The sequence below is a fragment of the Corvus moneduloides genome, chromosome 15 (assembly GCF_009650955.1).
Source record: "Corvus moneduloides isolate bCorMon1 chromosome 15, bCorMon1.pri, whole genome shotgun sequence".
Taxonomy (NCBI): domain Eukaryota; kingdom Metazoa; phylum Chordata; class Aves; order Passeriformes; family Corvidae; genus Corvus; species Corvus moneduloides.
Genome location: NC_045490.1, coordinates 4,058,701 through 4,080,875, shown reverse-complemented (window position 1 = coordinate 4,080,875; position 22,175 = coordinate 4,058,701). Strand labels below are relative to the sequence as shown.

Here is a 22,175-nt window from a genome sequence, read left to right as displayed (position 1 = left end):
AGTTCAGTCATTCTCCCTCTCACCATTGCATTTCATCTGTACTCACCCTCTCTCCTCTTCCAGCCATCCCACCATCGCTGTCAGGACCCCAGACTGGGTGCTGGGTGTCACCTGAACCACAGGCACAGGTCCCCAGCAGGGACAGTCAGCATCACTGTCACTTCCCAGACAGGGATCCATTCCTGTCCTGGCTCTGCCATGATACAGTCTGAGTGATCCTGCCAGAAGAAAATTGGCCTGTGCCGTGTCTGGCACCTGTACCTGTCATGGGAACATGTGGCTGTTCCTGGCACTCGCACAGCAGATAATATGACAAATTTCTCCAGCTTTGTAAGGCATAGAGGCAAAGTCTGGAAGCTCTGCTGAAGGCAGCTCCCAGTGCTGCCCTGATGGATCAGGTCCTTAAGGCACAAAAAGTGCCCCCAATCTGCAGCCACCTCTGGAAACCTTTCTCCACACACCCAGGACACGGAGACCTGCACCCATCCCACCTCAGTCCATTGTCCAGTGAACCAGCTTTGCTCTGCAATCCAGACTGTCACACAAACAAAGCCCCTCCAGGCTTGTTCATGTGGAGGCAAACACAACACAGCCCCAAGGGCCCCCTGTCCTGCTGAAGCCAGAAGCTGAGGGACTGGGCAAGCAGCAGATCTGGTCTTCATTTCCTAACCCATCCCCTGCTCGCCTCTCTAATGCTTAAATCCATGATGTGCTCAGACACCAAATCTCCCTTGTATCTTTTGTCTGGTCCCAGGCTCTCCAGGGCAGGCTGAATTGTGCTGCACAAATCCTGTGCAGACCTCAGCATCACCCAGCAACACTCACAGCACTCCTCCGCTCTCACAGCTATTAAATGGGCAAGAATCAGAATTTGCCTTTTGGTAACACTAATCACCACAGCTGCAGCAAGTGTAAATCTGCAGAGCTCCACCAGCTTCACTTTTATATACAATAAAAATATAAAACCTTCATTAGGTGTTATGCAGTTTGTAAGAAAATCCCTAAATTAATTTATTCGGGGAGGAAAAAAATTTAAGAGAACATTAACTTTCAAACCTATGCCAAGATCATTTCCTTATTGGTTTGCTCTGAGACAACTTAGTTTAGGTCATACAAACTTTAAATCCCTCAAACACGTTATGAAAATCTTAAATTCCACCTAAACTGGCTGAAATTATGCAGGCACCTTTAAAAAAAAAAAGGCAGTTTGCGTTTTAAAGCAGAATGGACTCAGCCATCCATTAAATATGACAAGGTCTGCATTTTATTTAGACATTGCCATTAATAATGAAATGATGTATGATTTCCATTCCTGCAGTTCTTCCTTCCCTCCACAATCAATTATGCATTTAAGAAAATATTTACTTGTTATAAAACTCTCCTAATTAAGCATTACTGGTATGAGTTTGAACAAATCAGGAGGTGATCTCTAACATGCATGACAGAATATGATACTGTGCTTCAAAGAGGCATTTATTCCTATCTGCCAGAGAAAAAAATCCTCAAAAGTTAAAGGGATGCAAGGTTCAGTGCAATACTGCAGATCCCACCATCTTCCTGATCTCAGGATAAATCCAGCTTGTGAGAAGGTCCTTGGGGCTACTCCTGTTCCTGAAGCAAATAGAATTTGACCCAAGAAAAATCACACGGGAAACTACATGTGTATGTACGAATGTTGACAAGGTGAGGAAAGACCTTCCCAAAGATTCAGACATTTCCAGGTTCTTCCTGGGTGAAGAACAGGATCCTAAAACTAAATTTAAGAGTGGTGGCAGTGCCCAAACTCTCTTGAGACTGCAGAGATCATTTGCTGTCCTGGCGAGCACAGGCTGGAGCTCCGGGCTGCCCTTGATGCCCATGGTGACATTCACAAACACATCTTGAATTCCCCCGTTGAAAACCCAATCCCTGGCTCCTGGGCAGCTGGCACAAAGGGCTCCTACTGTGGGCAGGGAAAGCACCCAAGGGCAGCTGAGCTGTGCAGGTCACCCAGCTGTGCCCCAAAGTCCAGAAACAAGGAGCAAACCCACAGCATTTACAGCTCCTCTCTGCTCGCCAGGGTTCACTGGAGGCCCTGGAAAGCAGAGCACAAATCCCAGCAGGCTCAGGAAAACCTCTCCAGCCATGCCAGGGCAGCAGCACCCTTCGCAGCCCTACGGAGGCTGAACACTGCCTCACGGAGGTGGCGCTGGAGGTAGGAAGGGAAATGGAGAGAAAGTGGCTGGAGGCCAGAAAGCAGCCAAGGAGAGAGCAATTAGGATGCAGGAGCTGCCAGAGATATGGCATCACCAGAGATTTACTGTGCGTACACACCTCCCTCCCTGCTCCCAATGTACTCGCTCTTTCTTTCTGTCCATATACATACAGTAAATCTTCGGTGACTCCTTATCTCCCAGCTTGCTTCTAGATCCTAATTGCTATCTATCTCTGTCTGCCTGCCACTTCCAGGTCTCCCAGCCTCTTCTCTTACAGCTCCCAGCCCCCCAGCAGCCTCCCTGCTTTTCCCACCCCCTCCTCTTCCTCTGCCTGCAGGCAGGAAGGTTCTACGTGGCATTGGGACAGGCAGTAAAAATTTCCCTTTCTCAACACAACATTGCACCCCAAAACACGCAAGAGAATACTCAGCTCACGGCATGAGGCTGCCCGGGCAGGGCTAAGCCATGGGAGCACAGGAAAAACTTGTTCCAGAGGAGCCCAGCTCTGCCACTGCCCCACCAGCCTCTTCTTCCCTGCACCACCCAACCTCCTTCCCTGGGCATCAGCTGGCAGCACCTTCCCAGGCTGGCAGCACCTTCCCAGGCTGGCAGCACCATCCCAGACCAGCACCACTGAGGCAATCAGAGGGCGCCTTCCGCAAGCCTCGGCACGGCGCTCGCTCGGTTTCATTTTTATTTACTACTATTCTTTACTACTATTTATTTATTCACTCCTATTTTTATTTCGCTTTGAACATGCCCAGCTGTGTCATCTTGGTTTTGCTGAAAATGTAAACAAAAATAAGCTGCATTCAAATGCAGCCTTTCATTGCGTGAATACATTTCCCATCCAACACAGCTCCTGTGCTCCCACCCCGGAATTAGAACTTTAAAAAAGGCAACCTCGTCACTGTGCAGCACATCTATTCCCCTCTCCAATGTTTGCTTCATTCGTGCTATTAGTTCTTTTTGAAAATAAACATATCAAGACTTTTAATAGCTCATTTTGCTTCTTGCAAGGCAGGAGGGAACAAATAAATATAAATAAAACTAATTTATATTCCATATGGTAACAAACCTGAGTGCCTCTCTTTATCCCAGCAAAATGTCATGCCTGCTTTTAGTCTTTGACACAGAATTGGTCACCAGTTTTTTTTTTTTTTCTTTTGAGCACTGAGTTCAGTTTTTGTCTTGCGAAATGTAACTTTACTCTAGTGATCTCTAAGCCTGAGGCTTTTTGGTTTGGCTTGACAGTAATTATACGGATGCTGAGAAAGGGAAGAACGTTCCTTACACTTCATAATTCTACCATGCTTCTGTGCTCAGAACAGAGAAGGAATATTTTCTCTTTCACAGAGATGATTCAAAAAGAAGATACAGAACATACTGTGCAGAAGAAAACATCCCTGAAGAATCCTGCAAACCACAATGCCAAGGCTGCATTTGTAATTCTGCCTTTGGCTTTTAGCAAGGGAGCAATTAGAGAGGGAGAAAGAAGAGAGAGAGAGAGAAAAGTGAGAGAGAGAAGAAAGTGAAAGAAAAATAATAAAAAAGGAAATAAGTGAAAGGAAAAAGTAGAAGAGAAGGAAAAATAAAGGAAAAGGCAAGGAGAAGAAGAGAAGGGAAGAAGGAGAAAGGAAAGGGGAATAGGGAAGAGGGGAAAGGAATTGAAGAAGCAAAAGGAAAAAGGTAAAGGGGGAATGAGAAAAGGGGAAGGGTGAAATAAGAGAGAAAAAAGAGTAAGAGAATGGGAAGACGAGGGAGAAAACAGGAGAGTGGAGAGAATATAGAAGAGAGAATAAAAAAGGGGAGAGACAAGAAACGAGAAGAGACAAGAGAGAAAGAAAATAGAAGAAGAAAAGTGAAATATTAGTGAAAAAGAAAAGCGAAAAGAGAGAGAAAAAAGAGGGGGACGATAAGGAAGGCGGGGTGAAGAGAAGGAGAAAGAAAAAGGAGAGAGAAAGAAAGCGGAGGCGGCAGGAAGGGGAGAGCTCGCAGCGCCCCCCGGCCCGTCCCGAGCGCTCCCGGGCGGCACCGCGGAGCCGCCGCTGTCCCGCCCGGGGGTCCCGGCCACGGGCCCGGCCCCGCAGCGCCGAGCCCCCGATGTGAGCCCCGATTCACGGCCCCGACAAAGGCAGCTCTGAGAGCGGCCGGGGGGAGCCGGCCCCGGAGCCTCCCGCTGCCCGCGCTCCGCCGCTCTCGCACAGCCGGGATGCAGAGCCGAGCGCGCTCCTAAATTAGCTTTACCATAAATCTTTTAGGCTCTTAAATAAATAAGTAAATAACACTGCTCCCTTTTGCCCTCTTTTTTTTTTTTTTTTTCTTTTTTTTTTTTTTAGCATGTAACTCTTCATCAGCCTCAAGCCCTTGGACTTCCCTGACAGCACTAACAGGAGACCCGTTGAGTCTGAATTTTAAGGGGTTTGGTTGGGTTTTTTTTTTTTCTTTTTCCCTCTCGGCAGCAACTTGCTACTTTTAAACTTTGCATAAGGCTTTGGGTTGGTTTGCTTCCCTGCTTTCAAATGACATTATGATTTTAATCAAAACGGACTGGTTTCTGGAGGAGCCCAGAGCAAACTGGGACGAGAAGGCAGCTCGGCTGGGAGGTTTACAGCAGTTCAGAAGAAGGTTTTGTAAACAAACACAGCTCAGAGGTAGAAAAGTAAATACAGTGGGTGAAATTTGGCCTCCTCCAAAGGCGATGGCATGGCTCAATGGGGCCGGTATTTTCACATCCACACACAACTTTTCCTCCAGCAAACACAAAACCAACAGAGATGCAGGTAATGGAGAAAACAGCTCCAAAACTGCATTATTATTATTATTGTTGAAACAACTTGATGCTGTCAGGCAAGACCAACTAAAACACAAGTAATGACTGAGTACAGGGAGCAAACACCCTCACAGGTTTTCTGGCTAACAGATCTGCTGCCACTGCAATCTGCCCTGAGCACAGGGCAGCATCGTGGCCCCCAAGCTGGTCCAGAAGGGCTCCCCCAAGCAGGGTCACAGCCCCCCCCTTGATGCTCATCAGGGCTCCTGCACAGCAAAACCTCAGAGAAACCACAGACACAAAGGTTTATCTTTCTATTATCCAGAGATTTCACGTGTAAAGCCAGGGGAGAAAAAGTGGAAAATGAAGGCCTAGACAAGGTTGCAGGATTGGGGCATTTGGGGCAAATAAGACAGTAAATTCCCCTAGAATCAGTGTCAGTGCTCCTCTGGCCGTTTCCACAGGCTGTGATTCCAGCGAGGAGCCCGAGCTGGGCTGAGTATGGCACTTTCCCAGCACACACAGGCAGAGCACAGAGCCTCTGCACCTGCAGCTCTGTCACGCCACGCACAGCACACCTGAGTGACAAGAAGAGAAGCTGCTCCCAGGAGGAGGAGATGCACAGTCTTATTAAAAAGCAGAAATTAAAGTCCCCTTGTTTGGCTTGAACCTGTCCCACTTATTTCCCACCCCACTTCACTGTGCTCAAACACATCGTGCACCTGATGCTGCTGGGGAAAGGGCCAAGCCCTGAACCCCAACAGAGCTCACCCTGTGAGCCTCACTGAGGTGAGAAAGGGCTCCCAAAGCAAACCCTGACTGAATCTGGACCAGGGTGAAGAGAAAAATGAGTCAAGGACTGCCAAAACTGTGGGCCAGATCCTGCCAATGCTTCCAGGGCCAGCACACAGAGCTCCAGCAGAGGTGGCCATCCCACTGCTCCTCAAGTCTCTGCTAAGGGCTGAGCAAGGTGAGCACTGAACCGAGGTCTGGGACCCACTGGCAGATGCCTTTGGGACTTCTCAAAGCCAGGGAAGACCCCTCCAGACAGGGAGAGCTGCTGTGTGACAGTTTTTGACATTGGAGCCATACCCCATCTACCTTTGTCCCTTCCTTCCTCCCTCCAGAAACGGGAGCATCAGATTTTAAAAAAAAATCAAAGGGAAAACATTAATAAATAATAATCAAGATCATCTGCAGTTTTAATGATAAGCTATTTAATGAATTATAAAGTACCTATAACTCAAAGTATGAGACTGTACATTGTCAAAACTGGCATTAAAGTGTATGGAGATAATTAGGCAATAATGACCTCCACAGAGGGCTTTTCCTGGGAATTAATGACCAGTCGGGAGGAGCTGATGGCTCAAGGCACAAGCAAGGGCCATTAACCCCAGCTGGTCATTAATACTCAGGAAATGCCCAGCTCTGAGGCTTTTATTGTGAGTATATGACAAAATAAAGGGGGAGCTATTATGAATATCTGAATTTGTGGGCTGATGGGAAAGGTGAGGCTTGCAGGTACTCGGGTCCAACCACCCCTCAGCCCTGGTACTCCTGTAACTGGGAATGCTCAGGGAGGCACCTCTGACACAAACTTTGGACCCCTGACACCAGGTCTGGGGGCTCTGCTAGCACAAACAGAGCCTGTGAGGCATCCTTGCAACCAGAAAGAGTAAAAAAAAACCACAAAACCAGAGGTTTTGTTTCAACTCAGTTTTTAAATATTAAATCCTTGTGCTATCAGCAGCTCCAGAGCCCAAGTCTCAGGCTCATCTACCTAAGGGGCATGTTGTGCAACATAAGACACACTTTTGGGATCATCACAGCCAAACTCAGCCCCTGGAGCAGCCCTGGGCACTACCTGAGAGCAGGACTCCAGAGGCAGAGCAGCCTCATTTCATCCCAAACCCACAGGCACCTCTTCCCAAACTCATCGTGACTTCAGGGGGGAATTGGAGGAAGAGGAGGAGTTTCACCTTCTGCTGGGGCAAAACAAAAGCTGATGCAAAGCTGATGCCCTATGCAGGACTTGCATCTTTCCTGCCACCCACGGCACTGCAGCAACGGGCTGGAGCATCAACACAGAGCCAAACACCAAATCTCTCCTGTTCTCAGGAGGGCATGGAAGAATTTGGGGAGACAGCCCTGTGGGATTGATGCCCCGATTCCCCCTCCCCACCGTAAACAGAGAGAGGAATTAGCCTGGGCTGTTTTGCTGGGTAATGAAGCCCAGCTGCCCAGCGCTCCCAGCCCCTGTTTCTGCTGATCTCCCTGTCCCCTCCCCGACAGCCACCAAGGAATGGGGGGTTTGTACCTCTGGAAGTTCTGAATCAACATCTCCACTTTCCCCTGGCTGGAGATGGAGGGGAGGGGGTGTCCCTCCCCCGGCACAGCGCCCACCCCGCTGCAATTATCCAGCCTTGTTCTCAATAAACCCGCAGGGGAGAGAAGGGACTTGATTTCCCACTACAGCCCCTCTGGTCATTTATTTACCCCAGTGCCATATTCCTGCACTGAACACGCATCAGTGTGCCTGGGGGTGACAACCCCGGAGCATTTTTGCCCTGTAGGATCACAGCAGATGCAAATTTTCACCTCCACAAACAAATGCATGATGGTTGTAAATATTTCCAAATGATTCTCTGCAGCCATCAGCGCTAATCACGCTGTTTGTGAGAACACAGCAGCGATGCTTGTTGGCAAAATAAAGGATCTCTAAGTTTCTTACAGTCTGGAAAGGAACCCAGAGCAGCTCAGCCACAGCATTTCTCCTCAACTGTTTATAATCGATCAGAAGGGGAAAAAAAAAAAAAATAAGTATCCCACTGGCAGTGTGGAGTTTCCAACAATTGTACATTAAAACCTGCTATTGCTCAGCATAGGAAAATCACTACATAAGGAAAATTAGTGCTTGTTAGTACATGTAATATTCAGAATCACGAGGAGAATAAAAGCAGCAATGCAGAAACTGTTATCAGCAGAGGGAAAATTATTCAAGTATGCATTTGAGTAATTCTGCATTTTAATTTAACCCTTTGAAACATTAATCAAACCATGGCTAATTATAGGAATTAAGGAATTAAACGATGGAATCTTCTAAAAGATATTATTTAAAAGGCAGTTTATACAATTACTTGTATAGATGTTTGCTTTAAAGAGGGAAACATTTCTACTGTAATGAAAAGGGTCTTAGAAAATTAAATTAACAAGAGGGGACCAGGCTGATATGAAACTAAATTAGCATCAAATGCAAATTACAGGGTACTTAATGGTAGAAACAGGTGCAGAGCAGGTCCCTAAATGAGATAAATGAATAAAACATCCCTCTGCACAAATGTGGAAGCTGACACAAAGTCAATGATATGAATAATTCAGCAGCCTCAACACTGCTGTTGAGGTCAGCTTTCCATGACCTTTGAAACAGGAAGTAAAATTCTGTCCAAATTTGAGTGACTGGAAATGCAGCAGTTATTAGTTGGGGGGGAAAAAAATAAAATTAAATTTAAAAGAAAACAAACAGAAAATCCAGATTAAAAAAAAAAAGAAAAAAACAAAACCAAACCCACCAAAAATACAAATCCATGTGTGAAAATGTATATAACATTTATGAGAGATTTTAGGTCATGGTATGATCTAAATACGTTCAGAGCTAAATGGTTTCATCTTTCAAAAAATAATTTAGTTGTGTTAAAAGGGACATTAATAGAGTCAAAGTCATTGTATTCTATGAACTAAAGAAATCAAATCATTTATAAGCAGCTGTTCAAAGCTCAGTGATCAGTCATGTTCTTTGCAATGAACTTTTTTAAAAGAAGCAGAAAGATTTCTTTTCTTTTTACTTAAGCTACCAATTTAGTCACTATTGCATTTCAAACATTGAGAAGTCACGATTTAAACTGGAAACCACCCTAACAACTGTGTGTAGAGAAACACAAGTGTGAGGGAGTGTGAGAGAACCTTGTAAGGGGAAAATATACATTTACATGTATTTTATATTGACATCTTAAAATGTAAATAAACCCTAGAAACAAATCCTTGTATTCCAAAGAATGAATACTTCCCTCTTAAAGAGACAGAAATATGAAGCAGCTGCCTTAAAGCCAATGGAATATCTCCGAATTTACATCCTTATAACTAAATGAAGAAGATTTCTGTGCCTTTCCCTATGACAAAATACTCAGCTAAAAGCATAGCTCAAATAATTTCTGTCTACAAGTATGGTCCTAATTTTAAATTGAATTCGGCACTAAAACAGATTAATAAGGTATGACAAATAACTAATTTCTCCAAGCTGGAAGAAAGGAAGAACATCACCCCTGCAACTCGTCTTCTAGGGCAACAAAAGATGTTAAGATAGCAGAAGTTATCTCTGCTCTTCCCTTTGTTGCACTAATCTCCCTTAACCCGCTTGCCTGACATCAGACTTGTGTCTGATATAGTTATTTGGCTTGATTTCTATTAATTAATTTTATTTTCTCTGTTTTAGGCAGGTGAAGCTAGGAAGGGGATTGCAAGGGTGCACCTCTGCCTCCAGAAACTTTGGGGAGGAGTTCAGGCCAGCCCTGGCAGCAGCCACCCTGGAGATGCATATTAATGAGATAAACAAACAAAAAAAACCCACCCCAGCCCTGATAATGTCATAATCCCTCGTGGCCCAGGCAGCAGGGGCAGTTTGGGGGCTGAGCTCAGGCTCTGCTCAGCGCCGGGGTTTCTGTGCAAAGTGGCTCCCTCCAAACGCTGGCTCTGAGAACCCAGCTGGTTCTCATTTCCAAACAACCAGTTTCTCTATCCCCAAGTGCTAAAGAAAATAATCCCAGCAATCCATGACTACACGCTTTCACAGGGACAGCAGTGAGAATTTGATTGTAGAGATAATTAAAGTCATTCCTGAAACTTCCAAGGAAAAGAAGCAGGGGGGGGGGGGGGGTGGGGAGAGGAGGGGGCCAACAGGGACAACGATGCTCATGTTTAGCTTGTGTTTAAATTAAACTAAGCTTGGAGAAGTGAGGGGACACATGCTACTTTTGGGGAATTTATTTTCCTGAAAATTCTCTCTTCTTCACCCTAACAGTTACAATATTTGCAAAGAAAATGTAATAGACTGTGGCAAGTAGGAAGATTAGAGTGAGGTTTGGAGCCTGGCTGTTCCTAATTTGGCAAGAGTATCCAGAGGGAAATGCTTTCACATTCTGGTAAACTTGAATAAAATTACGTACAGCCACTTCGATTAGAAGGGTTTAAAGGGAAATGATACCATAAAAGCAATAAACCCCGCTGCTATCTGCTTCAAACACTGAAAACATCTTTTTAAAATTAATGTTTCCTGCAGCCCTGCCATGAGTTAGGTCTGAAATAATTTTAATATTAACAACACTCAGGAGCAGGTCAATCTAGAGCCAATCACACGACTGCATTAGTCTTCTACATCTTTCCAAATGTCCTCTGCATCTTTCCAAAACAGTGGAGTAATTTACACCGCTCCAGCTGGTGTAAATCAGCAGGGTGTCCCTGGCATCAGGAGAGATGGGAAGCTCTGGCCTCACTGAAAAATAATCACAATGATGATGATTAAAAGGGAAAAAAACCACACCAAAACCCAAACAACAAAAATTAAAGCTTGCTCCCAGCAAAGCTAAATTGTACAACCCCCGTGTCACACATCTGCTCTGACCCTCATCATCCTGAAATGGGTGTGAAATTCAGAGATGGAGAGAAAGAGTTTAAAGCACTTGTAATCTCTCCGTCTGCACTATCTGCCTTGAGCAGGAAGGAGGGATCCGCTCAATGAGAGCTATTCAGGGCCTCTCAATTAACCTGATTAGTTCAGCACGCTGCTCTCATGAATGACACCTTATCTTGGAAATGAAGGAAAAAAACTTCCTTCCTTCTGGAGATACAGGCGGCCCCTAAAGCCAGTGCAGCGGCGCCCACGGGCCGGCTCCCCATCACCCCGGGGAGCTACTTTGGGGGTGGCAGGGCCAGGCAGCCCAGGTGGCCCAGGCAGGGAGGGAGTCGCCCTCTTTGAGGCCCATCCAGGCACACGATGGGATTTGGTGGTGGGGAGAAGCCGCCCAGCGCTGGCGGAGCCGGGGGCAGCCGCAGGTACCGCGACCCCCGGGATGCTACCGCGCTGTGGAGTGTCGGAGTCTGGAACTCGTTTCACAGGTGACAGATTAATGAGCAATAACTGGGTTACCATGGCAAAAAGCATTCCCAAAATTCTCTTTTGTTTCTCCGAGAATAGTCTCCCTATTTTTTCTTTTCCCCTCCGAATCATGCCACTCTGCAATCACACAAATATTAACTAACAGCGTGTTCTTCTTTCAAGTGCGCTTGTCAGCAAGGCTGATTGTTACACACAAACTCCAAGGATTAATCAGGGAAAATAGGTATCTCAATTACAATTATAATGCTGAAAACTCAAATTTATGAATGGCCAGCCAACTTTGAAGACATTTATTAGGGAAATTCCGATGACTTCAAAAGTATTAATGTACTAATGAAACATTAGGGCATGATGTATTAATGTTCTTGTAATTTCTGACAAATTGAGTTACCATTGTCACAGTAGGGCAATCCTTCAGGAAAAAAAAGGAAAGTTCCTCTCTCCTGCCACGTGGTACATGACAGATGACAATTTATGTACACATAATGGGGTTCAGAGAGAAGTTTTCCTCCTACACCCCGGTACAGTTTATTCCATTTTTCAGAATGCCAGAGCTATTATGGAGCTCACTGTGCTTTAAAAAAAAAAAAAAAAGCCTAGGGATTGTCTTGCCTAAAGAGCTCCATAGGGCAGAGACTCTTCCACTGTGCATCCCTCACTCAGCAGCCTCAGAGGCCAACAGGGCCCAGTAACACCAGGCCATGGTACCAACTGGAAGACTCAGAGATAAGAAAAAAAGCTTTACAGATCTGCTTTTAATACATAAACCCCAACATAAGAAACAAATTCCGCCCCAGATCACCCAAAACTCCAGGGCACTCCTTTGTAACGCAGCCGAATTTCCTCATTTTTCTTTAAAAAGGGGTAAATCCTGATCTGAGCTGCAGGTCCTTTCCTTCTCTTGCCTGTAAAATCCCCAGAAAGATATTCCAGGGGGTGCGCTCCTCTCTGCAGCCAAATCCCAGCTCCTGCAGGACTGTGCTGGAGATGCAGAGGCACCTGGAGCAGCTGGGAGGAGAAGCGACCATCAGATCTTAATAGCTCTGAGTGTGGCTAATTTTATTCTTCTTTCAGAGAGAAGAACTTTATAATGAATATAGAACACATTTCTCCTCTCCTTGTGTCATCTTTCTACAAAATTTGAACTAGGTAAAGTGGTTTTTAACATCCACTTATCAAAGTGACTTAACATCTGGGAAGTCAGCCAATGGTTATGTAGTGATGCAGATGCCAAAAAATCCAACTGAAGGATTATATTGAGGGAGTTTACAGAGGACACCTGACTCAGCTGGGTGGAAGTTGATGGGTATGCTGGTCAGGAGTGCCTGAGAGTCTCCCTGCAGAACCACAGAAAAAAATGAAGGAAAAGTATTGTGTTTTAAATAGCTTATTTTTAACTCATTGTAGACACTGGCTGTATCCTGCACCAGTAACTTTTTCCAAAGGCAGATTTTGGACTCAACAGACGAAGAGTTTGTCAAAGTCGAAAAGGAGATGAACAGAAAATGATTTTCTGCCTCTGACAGTCATGGAGACAACACTAAGAGGGAGATCATCTTTGATTGCTAGACACTCACATTGGAATATTAAGTGTTTCTAACATTCAGTTATATAAAATTAATCAGTTCCAGGGTCACAATCATGTCACTCGAGGGTGTCTTCTTTTCTTTTTAATTAATCTTTGAAAAAAATGACCTAAACATTCAGCTAATTGAATTATGTGTTTAGCTGAATGTTTGCAACTCTGATTAGAAAGTCAAGGTGAGAGGAGCACTAAGAAAACCCAAGAATCAAGCAAGCCTGCAAGAACCTGGCATTGTAGCATCACCTTCTCTTTTTTTTGGTAGCCCCATTTTTCATCTCTTTCTAGCCCAGCATGGCACTGGAAGAATTAAAGAAAACAATAAAAGAACAACTGAGTGTACAGGGTAGGATTTACTGGCATTTACTTTTAATTCTATAGTCCTTTGCTCTGTGGCTTATCAGCCCTATGTCAGCCTTTTTTCCTCCTTTATATTTCATGAGGGGACCCACATGCTGGTACCGAGAGACAGAGCCCAAGTGTCTGTAAGCTTTTTGTCAGGTAAAAAGGGAAGAAAAAGGAAAGGAACAAGAGGAAAAGCAAAGCTAAGAGGCATCTATTAGATGTCACTAGGCTTTTGTATTCATGTCAATGATTCAGGATTAGAGTATTTGAAATAATCTTATTGAGAGAACTCAAAAGCCCCACAGAGGGAAAGCCTGCTCGGTAGCATATGGCAGAGCAGCAGACAATATCTTATTAAGGATGTGTTAGCTAACACCATTACTTTTTCTATTACATTACTGAACTCTGGTGCCTCAGCCCGTTAGCGAGATGCCGTAGTTGTGGAATGCCAGATTGGACGTGTTGTTACAAACCCAAAAAGATTTGGCCGGGCCTCCTGGCACGGCGGGGGCAGGGAAGGGAGGGTGGCAGTGGGATGCTGCTCCCTTGGCCCTCCCCGGAGCCCTGGGAAGGGGAAATTATGTCCCCAAAGGAAGGGGACAGCACCCATTGCCCTCCTACCCTCCCCACCTCTCTCTCCCCCCGCTTCGGGTCACCCCCTGTCTGGGAAAACCAGGGGGCACAGAGGGCAGCTGCCGCTCCAGCCCCAACAAAAAATCCCAAACTATTGCCAGACTCCACTTCTTGTCAGATGAAGGGAATTTAATTTTGTTATAGTGAATGCTGTTAGTCTAAAAATCTTTCTTTGCTCTTGGACAAAAGCTTGTAATTGGAGAAATAGCTCTTTTTCAAGTTATCTTCATCTGCCTACACCTTTAGAGGCAGCAAGAAACCAAAGACAAAACAGCACTGTTCATAGCATTTCAATGATTGCTCTGAAAGGCTCTATATCTGGGTCACCTTACTACAGTCCAGTATATAATTTCAGTGAATTGATATAAAGCCTTTTAATAACTAACTTCATATAATTCACATATTAACAACAACCAAAAATTTGAATTCACATTTCCTATTTCCAGACACCATTTTCAAAAAGTGGGTAGAAAATTATTCATTCCACTTTAAAAAGAAAAAAAACCTCTAAAATACTGTCCTTAGCAAAAGAAGTAAACATGCAGTTGATACAGTAATATATTCTGATCACAAACTACCTATGCAAAGTTGCTAATGTGACACACTGGGAACTTTGTATGGCTTTTCTGTACTTTTCCAGAACTGTTACAGAAAAAAACATCACGATGTTACAGAGAAAGAGGAAAAATCATACCAGCATTTCCCACTGCTACTGCAGAGACATGCTGCCTTTCAAGGATGGTGTTAAAACCATTTCTAGAAACTTAGTCCTGATTTGCACAGTAACCTACAAGTCATTCTTACTCTCTTTTAACTTTATTAGTTAGATATTATATTAAAATTAAATACTTCCAGCAGGCAGAAGTGCCTGTGAATTTAACAGTTATTTTAATAAGTGTGGCCAATTACTTATAAGAATACATTTTGATGGCTGTACCATGCAAACATTTATGAAAACTCACATGAAGAAAACTACTCACACACCTCAGCTCCTGCAGAATAAAGCCTGAGTTGTGTTTTTATCCAGTAAACGCTGGGATAGAGCTCAGATCCATTTTTCATGTTCAGAAGAATTTTAGCTAATCTGCATTAAAACTGAGGATGATCTTTGCAAATACATTTCCCCATTGCTCTTATTCATGTATGCATTCCCACTGCGACAGCAAATATGGAAATAAATCAGGTGTTAAGATGGAAGAGGAAATTTATCCACTCCAGAAACTCTGTGTATATATACATATATATAGACATATGGGGGGTTTTTTTCCCCAAAAAAATCCCCACTCTTGAGAGAAAAGAGCTGGCACTGATCTTCTTGGAGCCAGGGAGCCCACTGTGCCCAGCACATCCTCCCTGCTGCAGGACATGCTTTGAAGTAGGAGTTCATATTAAGAAATCAATAGGTATGAAGCGCACATTTGAAGTTTCGTGACAAAAAACAAAGGGATGGATCACCCTGCCAAGCCCTGGGCTCCTACTGGGACCAGAGCACTCGGAGCTTTCCTGGTGCTGCAGGAGGTCACTGCACCAAACTTTTTAAAGCACCTCCAACCTCAAATACCCAAATCCTGCCACTGGAACAGCACAGCAGAGTAATCCATGAGGTCTCAGATTCCTTTGCACAATAAAATCCACGGGGTCTTCAGGATGGACTTTGAGGACTAAAACAAACCAGTGAAGTCTCTTAAAGCTGTTAACCCTTGCTGAGCAGGACTGAGATTTTCAGGAAGAGCCCAAGGGACTTCCTGGCACAGACACACTGACCTTGGGGCCTCGGAGCTGCAGGTCCAGCACATCCCATGTGTGCACTCAAGTCACAACTGGCCAAGCCCATGGCTATGGATGAGCACTAACAGTCAAATGCCAAAAGCAGTAATCTTGTCTTCAGTTCCCCTCATCCCCAGGATGTTCAACACAAGCTTTTTAGTCTCAATAGAAAAATCTCAATTTTTACTCTGCATCAGGAGCACCATTTCTCTTCAGAAATGGGATCATCTCCCTACTTAGAAATCACAGAGCATTCAGCACAATGAGCCTGCTTTGCAATAGAGCCTCTGCTACATCACCAATGATATTAAATAGTAATAATCGAGCATAAGATCACAGTTAACAAAAGCCCCAAACACTTGCTGTGGATTCAAAAGGCATCACTGAGAGAAGCAAGTAACTATTAGAGCAGTGTAAAATGTTTGCAGTGAAACCCAAAACCACATAAGACTTGCCTGGTTTGGGATTTAATAACAAACTGAAAACTCAGGGCAGGTTTGCTGAGAAATTCACAAACCTTCTGAGTGAAGCTCAGACCAAATTAAGGTTTTGCATAATACTTGTAAGAGCATACAAAAATTCTTATACTTGGAGGCAGAGAGAAGAGAAATCAAACAAACAATAAGCAGAAGCTGGTTTGACCCTGACCGAGTTCATTCAGCCCCAAGAGCAAAATAAAGGAATTTATAAGCAGCAGTAATATGTGCCAACCCCAACAGGCTGAGACCAAGAGATTTTTGCAAGAATCCTAGCAAAGTTACCCCCAGCTCCAGTGATTTCATCACCAGAAAGAAGACTGACACCACATGCATGAGGAGCACCCGTAGAGGGACAAGCATTCAAGCCTGAATCTCAGTGTGAGAAGCATCTAGTGATCAGAGTCTCCCATTTATCTCACAACAGCTCAAAATGCCTTTGGTTGCCTAAGTCATGTGGGAAATGTTCTGGGTAATGCTTCTCAGCTGCATCAATCACAACCAAATCCTGGAGGATGTGTGTTTGGGTCCCTCCCCTCTCAGAAATGTGTGGGTTCACAGGCTCCCAGAGCTCACATGAAGTGCTCGAGGCCAATTTCTGTCTCTGAACACCCTGCTTAGAGGCCCAGGGGGTTTAGGCAGCACAGCATTAAAAGACAACCTGGGAGACATCTCTGTGCAGTGCTGGGGGTAGCTCTGTCACCCAGCTTCTGCTCCTCTGACTCCCTCCCTGATGGATCAATAACTCCCATCTGGCTCTGGAAGGGGCACAGCAATGACAGGGGCACTTTCCAACACAAAATTCCAGCCAAATATTCAGGCCCAGGGACATTTTGCACCTAGGTCTGGATGCCTATCAGAGTGCTCCATGCCTGCCCTCCTGCTCCTTCTGTGTGGAAAGCCCACCCAAGGACCCAGCAGTGATGGGACCCCCAGGCTCCCACAGCCCCATCCCTGGGGTGAGCAGGACACCAGCAGACAGAGCTTTCCCTGACTCCACACAGCCAGGTTCTGGTACCAATATGGCCAGCAGGACAAGGATATGACCAGAACAGGGCAGGAATTGGCACTCCTGCTAAGAGGCCACTGCCAGAGCACCTGGCATCTCCTGCCACTTCGCTGTGACACCAGTGCTATGACAAGCCCACATCCCTGGAGGTTGGTGGGGATCAGCTGCAGCACTGACCCCACCCCCTGCAGCAAAGCATCCCTCAGCAGTTCCCTCCCAAGCAAAACCCACCTTGTCCCCTTGCCAGAACCTCTCCTGGAGGGCAGGTTCTGCCTGCATCTCCATCCCCCTCCCTCCAGACATGGAAAGCTACTGCAAAACACATTATTTGCCACATCTACCTCAGCAGTTTGTGGGGAGGATGCAGGGAGTGTGATACAGTCCTCCCAGTCACTTTTCCACCTGCCTGTATTTAGGATGAAAAGATGATCAGGCCTGTAAAACACAATCCACTACATGATGACTTGTGAAGTGGTAAAACAGAGGTAATGACTTTTCATGTCATTGCACAGTGAAATCCTACCCACAAACATAAAACTTTTCAGGTTACAGGCTGAAAGATTTCAAACCCATCTGTAGGTGAGTTGGCTGGGTGTGCTGGGCACAGGTTACAGAGAGCCCAGACAAGTGTCCTGCACATATTGGAAGCACAGAGGCTTTTCAGACACTGGTAGGAAGTCATGTATTAAAATATACTTTGGTGTCATCTAATAAGCCATAGGAAATATTACAACCTCCAATCCAAGAGTCCCCACCTCTGCTCCATGGACAAGAGCTGTGACGGCACTGGAAAGGCACAAACCTCCTCATTGGTCCCAAATTGCACCCAAAATGCCACATGAAGACCTTCAGTGTATTACCAGAGCAGGGCCAGAAGAAGCCCTGGCCATCCCCATGGTGTCCCACCCCTACAGGACACACAGTTCCTCCCAGGGGAGCTCCAGCACAAAGCCCCTTGGCTTCTACGTCACCTAAAGATTATTAATCCACAGTATAGACAGCAGCCAGATTCTCACTACAGGCCCTGCCTATATTGGTAAATATTAGCAAAGCCAATTCCAGGTCACTGCCATCAGCCTGCTCAAGTCCTGTGGGAAGAAGCAAAATTTGGGATGAGCCAGCAGCTGCCTGTTTTCAGCCCTTTTTCCATACAACATCTCAAGCAGGATATATAGGATATATATGGTATATATATTTTCTGCCACTATATTTGGGATTGCAGCGGTTATTCCTATTTTATCAGTCAGTAGGACTCCTATTTACTGGATGCAGCCATAAAAGGTAAAGAAGCCCCAGCAGGCACTGGTAACACCATTAAATATCAGTCCTGACAATGGTAAATTGGGTTTAAAAGTTTGGAACAGAGTGCCAAGAGAGGAGCCTTTTTCCTGAACCAAGGAATAACATAAAGCCCCACTTTCTCCCCTATGTGACTTTTGTCATTATCATCTTTTCTGATTCTTACAAAGCAAACCTAATTAGGAAGCTCTCTCATTAGTCTTCCAGAAAAATTAGCACAGCTTATGCTAATTACTCCTGTAAAATTTAATAAACTCGTTGAAATGGGAATAGTCTAATGAGGTTTTATTTATTGAACTAAGATAACTGTAAGGAAAAAGGTTAGGACACCAGGATATCCAGAGTGGTAATAAAACTACAATTTATTCAACTTCTTCACAGGAATTTTATTGCGAACCTTTTAAATTCAAATACGAGTTACAATTTGAAAGTTAAATCAATCTAGAATTTAATTTAATAACAGGAAGTGCTCTGTGTTTTCTTTAAGTGTGATTACAATACAGCCCTGCCACTGCACTCATAGGACGAATTGTGCATTTGTATTGTGACAATAATACCCTTTTTAAAATGAGTTCCTGTTCATCAGATCTTCATCTCAACACATGTAACTGGATTAGTGATAAAATATACAGGCTATGCTAAGAAGATGATGCAGACACACAGAGGTTTCCAAGAAACTTCCTTGGGATAACTGCTCTGTAATCATAATAGATTTATTTTGTTCTCCAGAGAAAATTTAAATCACTATTTTATATAAGTATAAATTTCTTTAGGTCCCTTGCACCGCTGTATCTGCTGATACTATAACAGAACAAAGTATAAAACAATTTTATAAACAGTCATATCCTATTTCAAACACAGCTATGGACTTTCTTTCTTAAACCCACATTTTCATTAAAGAGAAATATACAATTTGATTTCACATCTATCCAGGGTTTGAAGAAGAATACAACACATGTAACTTTGAAGTTGCCCAACAGCCTCTTCTCCAAGTTCACCAAACCACCACAAAGCCAGAGCCCTCTCTATCCCGAGTCTCTCCAGCCTCATCAAAGAGAATTAATCAATCCAAGATAGTATTCTGACTTGTCAGAGGAGGATAGCATTTCCATGTAAGTACATATGTCAAAAATCCCATGGATAGATTCTGTGTTAAACTCTATGTTAGGTCAGAGTCTGTGGATTCACAGGATTTGATGCAAGAGTTAGATTAAATCCATAGGCAAAGACTTGATCAGAGCACCAGGCATGCGGGAGTGCTTTAGCCCAAATGGTAAATGAATTCTCTAAGCTCAATGCAAATAAAAATAACTAAATATGGCTTTGCATATCAATTGACATAATAGTTAAAAACTGTGTGCATGGAGAAGTGACAATGGAGCACAACCAAACACATGGCCTGACTTGTGCAGGCATTTTAATCATAGAACGATTATAAAGGACTCATTTTAAGGTAAAAAGGCTCCGTATAAATCACTTCATCCTTTCCAAACCAAAGGGGACAAGAAAACGAATAGGATAAATGTCACTAGAAACATCACTAAAGCCACTAACTGTATAAAGCACATACTTGCTTGGCCTAAATTGTTTGAACTAGCCCTGGCCAAGAAAAGGTTTTAAGTACCCTACTGGGACAGATGCGAAGCGGCAACAATAGAAGCCACACTAATGCAATCTAGGTAACACAATCCTGTTTCAAAAACAGGGGGAGGGCTAATTACAGTACTGCTGAGTCAAATTTCTTATGCCATTGCAACCCACAGGAACAGGTCAAAATCAAGTGTTTTTCAAACCACAGTCATATCAACCTTCTGTATCAAAGTCACAATTTAAAACCAAGCAAAGAACTTAAAAGCTTAACCCATTCACAAGCCTGATTCAGTGCAGGTGGCGAGGCAGGGTTTGCATTATCAGCTTTGAGTTGTGTTTAGCTTGCATTTTAAGAAGAAACTTCAAAATTGGTAACTATTGCATCAATTCATGTATAGACTGAGGAATGGATCACTGCTAGGAACCTAAAGCTGGCTTTTTCCTGTACCTATTTTCCTCATTTTGCAGGAAGCATGTAACAGACAGCATCTCTGGCTTTCAAAATTTAAAATGATTTGCAACTGGCAGTTTTGCATACTAGATAGTTAAACAAAATATTTCTGTAAACCTGCCATTAGCATCCTAACATCTCACTTTCCAGTACAATGAAAAATTCATGTGAATTTTGTAGCTTTCATGTCGCTCAAAATGCCACTCTAACACCATGTTTATAGTGTTCAGCTCTGCAGCATGCTTATAAAACACAGCTCCGTACAGGTTTCACTGTGGGGCTTTCCCCCCACACACACACGCTTTCTCTGCTGCTACCTGGTGCTCAGAGAAGATGAAAATATGCCTAGTTAAAAATAGGTAGGGATATCTTCTGAGAGTTAAACATTCTCAGGATTACTTATTACAGCTAATCAAAACACAGGCTATAAGCATCCAATATATGCACTTTCCTACCCAACCCATCCAAGAACTGGGAGCTGGGATGAGCACAAGGCTCTGGACTGCTCTCCGTGTGGGGCCCCCAACATCTCAAACCCTCCCCACCTCCTTTCATAAAATGGATGCTCTGGCATGGAAAATACTTTAAACTTCATACAGCAAACATAACTCAGACAGCAATGCAAGGAGAGGCACATGCTCTGTGCCCTCACCCCTGTGTGTTTGGGTAGCTCCCTTTGGGGTCCCTCTGTTCACAGGGTGTTGCTCTCCCCAGCCCTGACAGACACTTTTGGTGCTTTGTAGCCATTTAACTCCACTAGAGTAATGCTGCACAATACTCTGGCTATCCCACACGGCTTTGGACAACACATTTGGACAATTAAAATGTAAAAATGGCTCTTTGGCTACCATTTTGCATCATTTGCAAGCAACAGAAACTACACATGGCTCAGAACAACTGGAATAGATGTATTGTACTACAATGATTTACTCAGTGATGTCAGATTAACAATATGGATCTGTTTAAAAACACAATAATTAAGACAGGCAAAAATTAATGAATCAACTGACAATACAGTCAAAATTGTATTCCAACCAGAGAAAATAAGAGGGAAAAAACCTTACATTGCAGATCTATTTTCTTAACTGTTTTTATGCATAAATAAAAGCCTTAAAATGTAGATGGATTGCGTCCAACAGAACTACAGTAGCTAAGTGATAATGATTCAAACATTTTTCAAATAAAAGTTAAATATTTATAAGCACCCAACCACATTTCATAAATCACAAACTATTATTATTTTATTCCTGAAGCTTCCCTGGCATAGCATGTGAATTGAGTCACAGAAAGTCAGAAAGAAAAATCTCCTCTTTATGCACATGAATCAGTTACAAGAGCTGGAGCCCTCCACAGAGCAGGGCGCTCCAGTATCCCTACGTTATCCCACATATGGCCCTTCCAAGGCAATCACAACTGCAAAGCACAACTAATTCTGTATCAAAAAACAAAATTTCATCCGTATATCCTCCTAATTCTTCCCCATTAGCAACACAGGGCAGGTGTTTCATTATAATGAGGAGAGGGAGGAAGGAAAAAAAAATGGAAGGAAACAATAGCAGTCCTTACCTGTCAATTATCACTGGATCTGATGGAGTCTCATTTCTGTTGCCACAGCTTTTCTTGTCACAACAGCGGCTACAGAGCAAAAGCGAAAGGATTTAGTGCGACCATTACACTGTAAAATCATCATTACGAACATGGTGGGTTCAAATTGCCGGCTCGAGTTACCCTGCCGGCCCTGCCTGCAAATCAGTCAAATGTACTGGGTCACATATGGGTTAATTACAATGTTTAACTTCTTGCACAGCTGGTTAGCAACAGAAAATATAAAAAGAGAAGGGGTTTTGCCCCTTTCACAAATAATAATTCAAGGATCGCCCGAAACA

At 44.0% G+C, this 22,175-nt stretch overlaps 1 protein-coding gene across 9 annotated transcripts in view; it reads right to left on the bottom strand.

Annotated features, from left to right (window-relative positions):
- EBF1 (EBF transcription factor 1) overlaps positions 1-22,175 on the bottom strand; it is a 271,263-nt gene that overhangs the window by 230,362 nt on the left and 18,726 nt on the right. For all 9 annotated transcript variants that reach the window (XM_032124832.1, XM_032124833.1, XM_032124834.1 and 6 more), the window contains exon 6: positions 21,856-21,924. In XM_032124832.1, the coding sequence (XP_031980723.1) occupies positions 21,856-21,924 (69 nt within the window). The remainder of the gene's footprint in view (positions 1-21,855; positions 21,925-22,175) is intronic.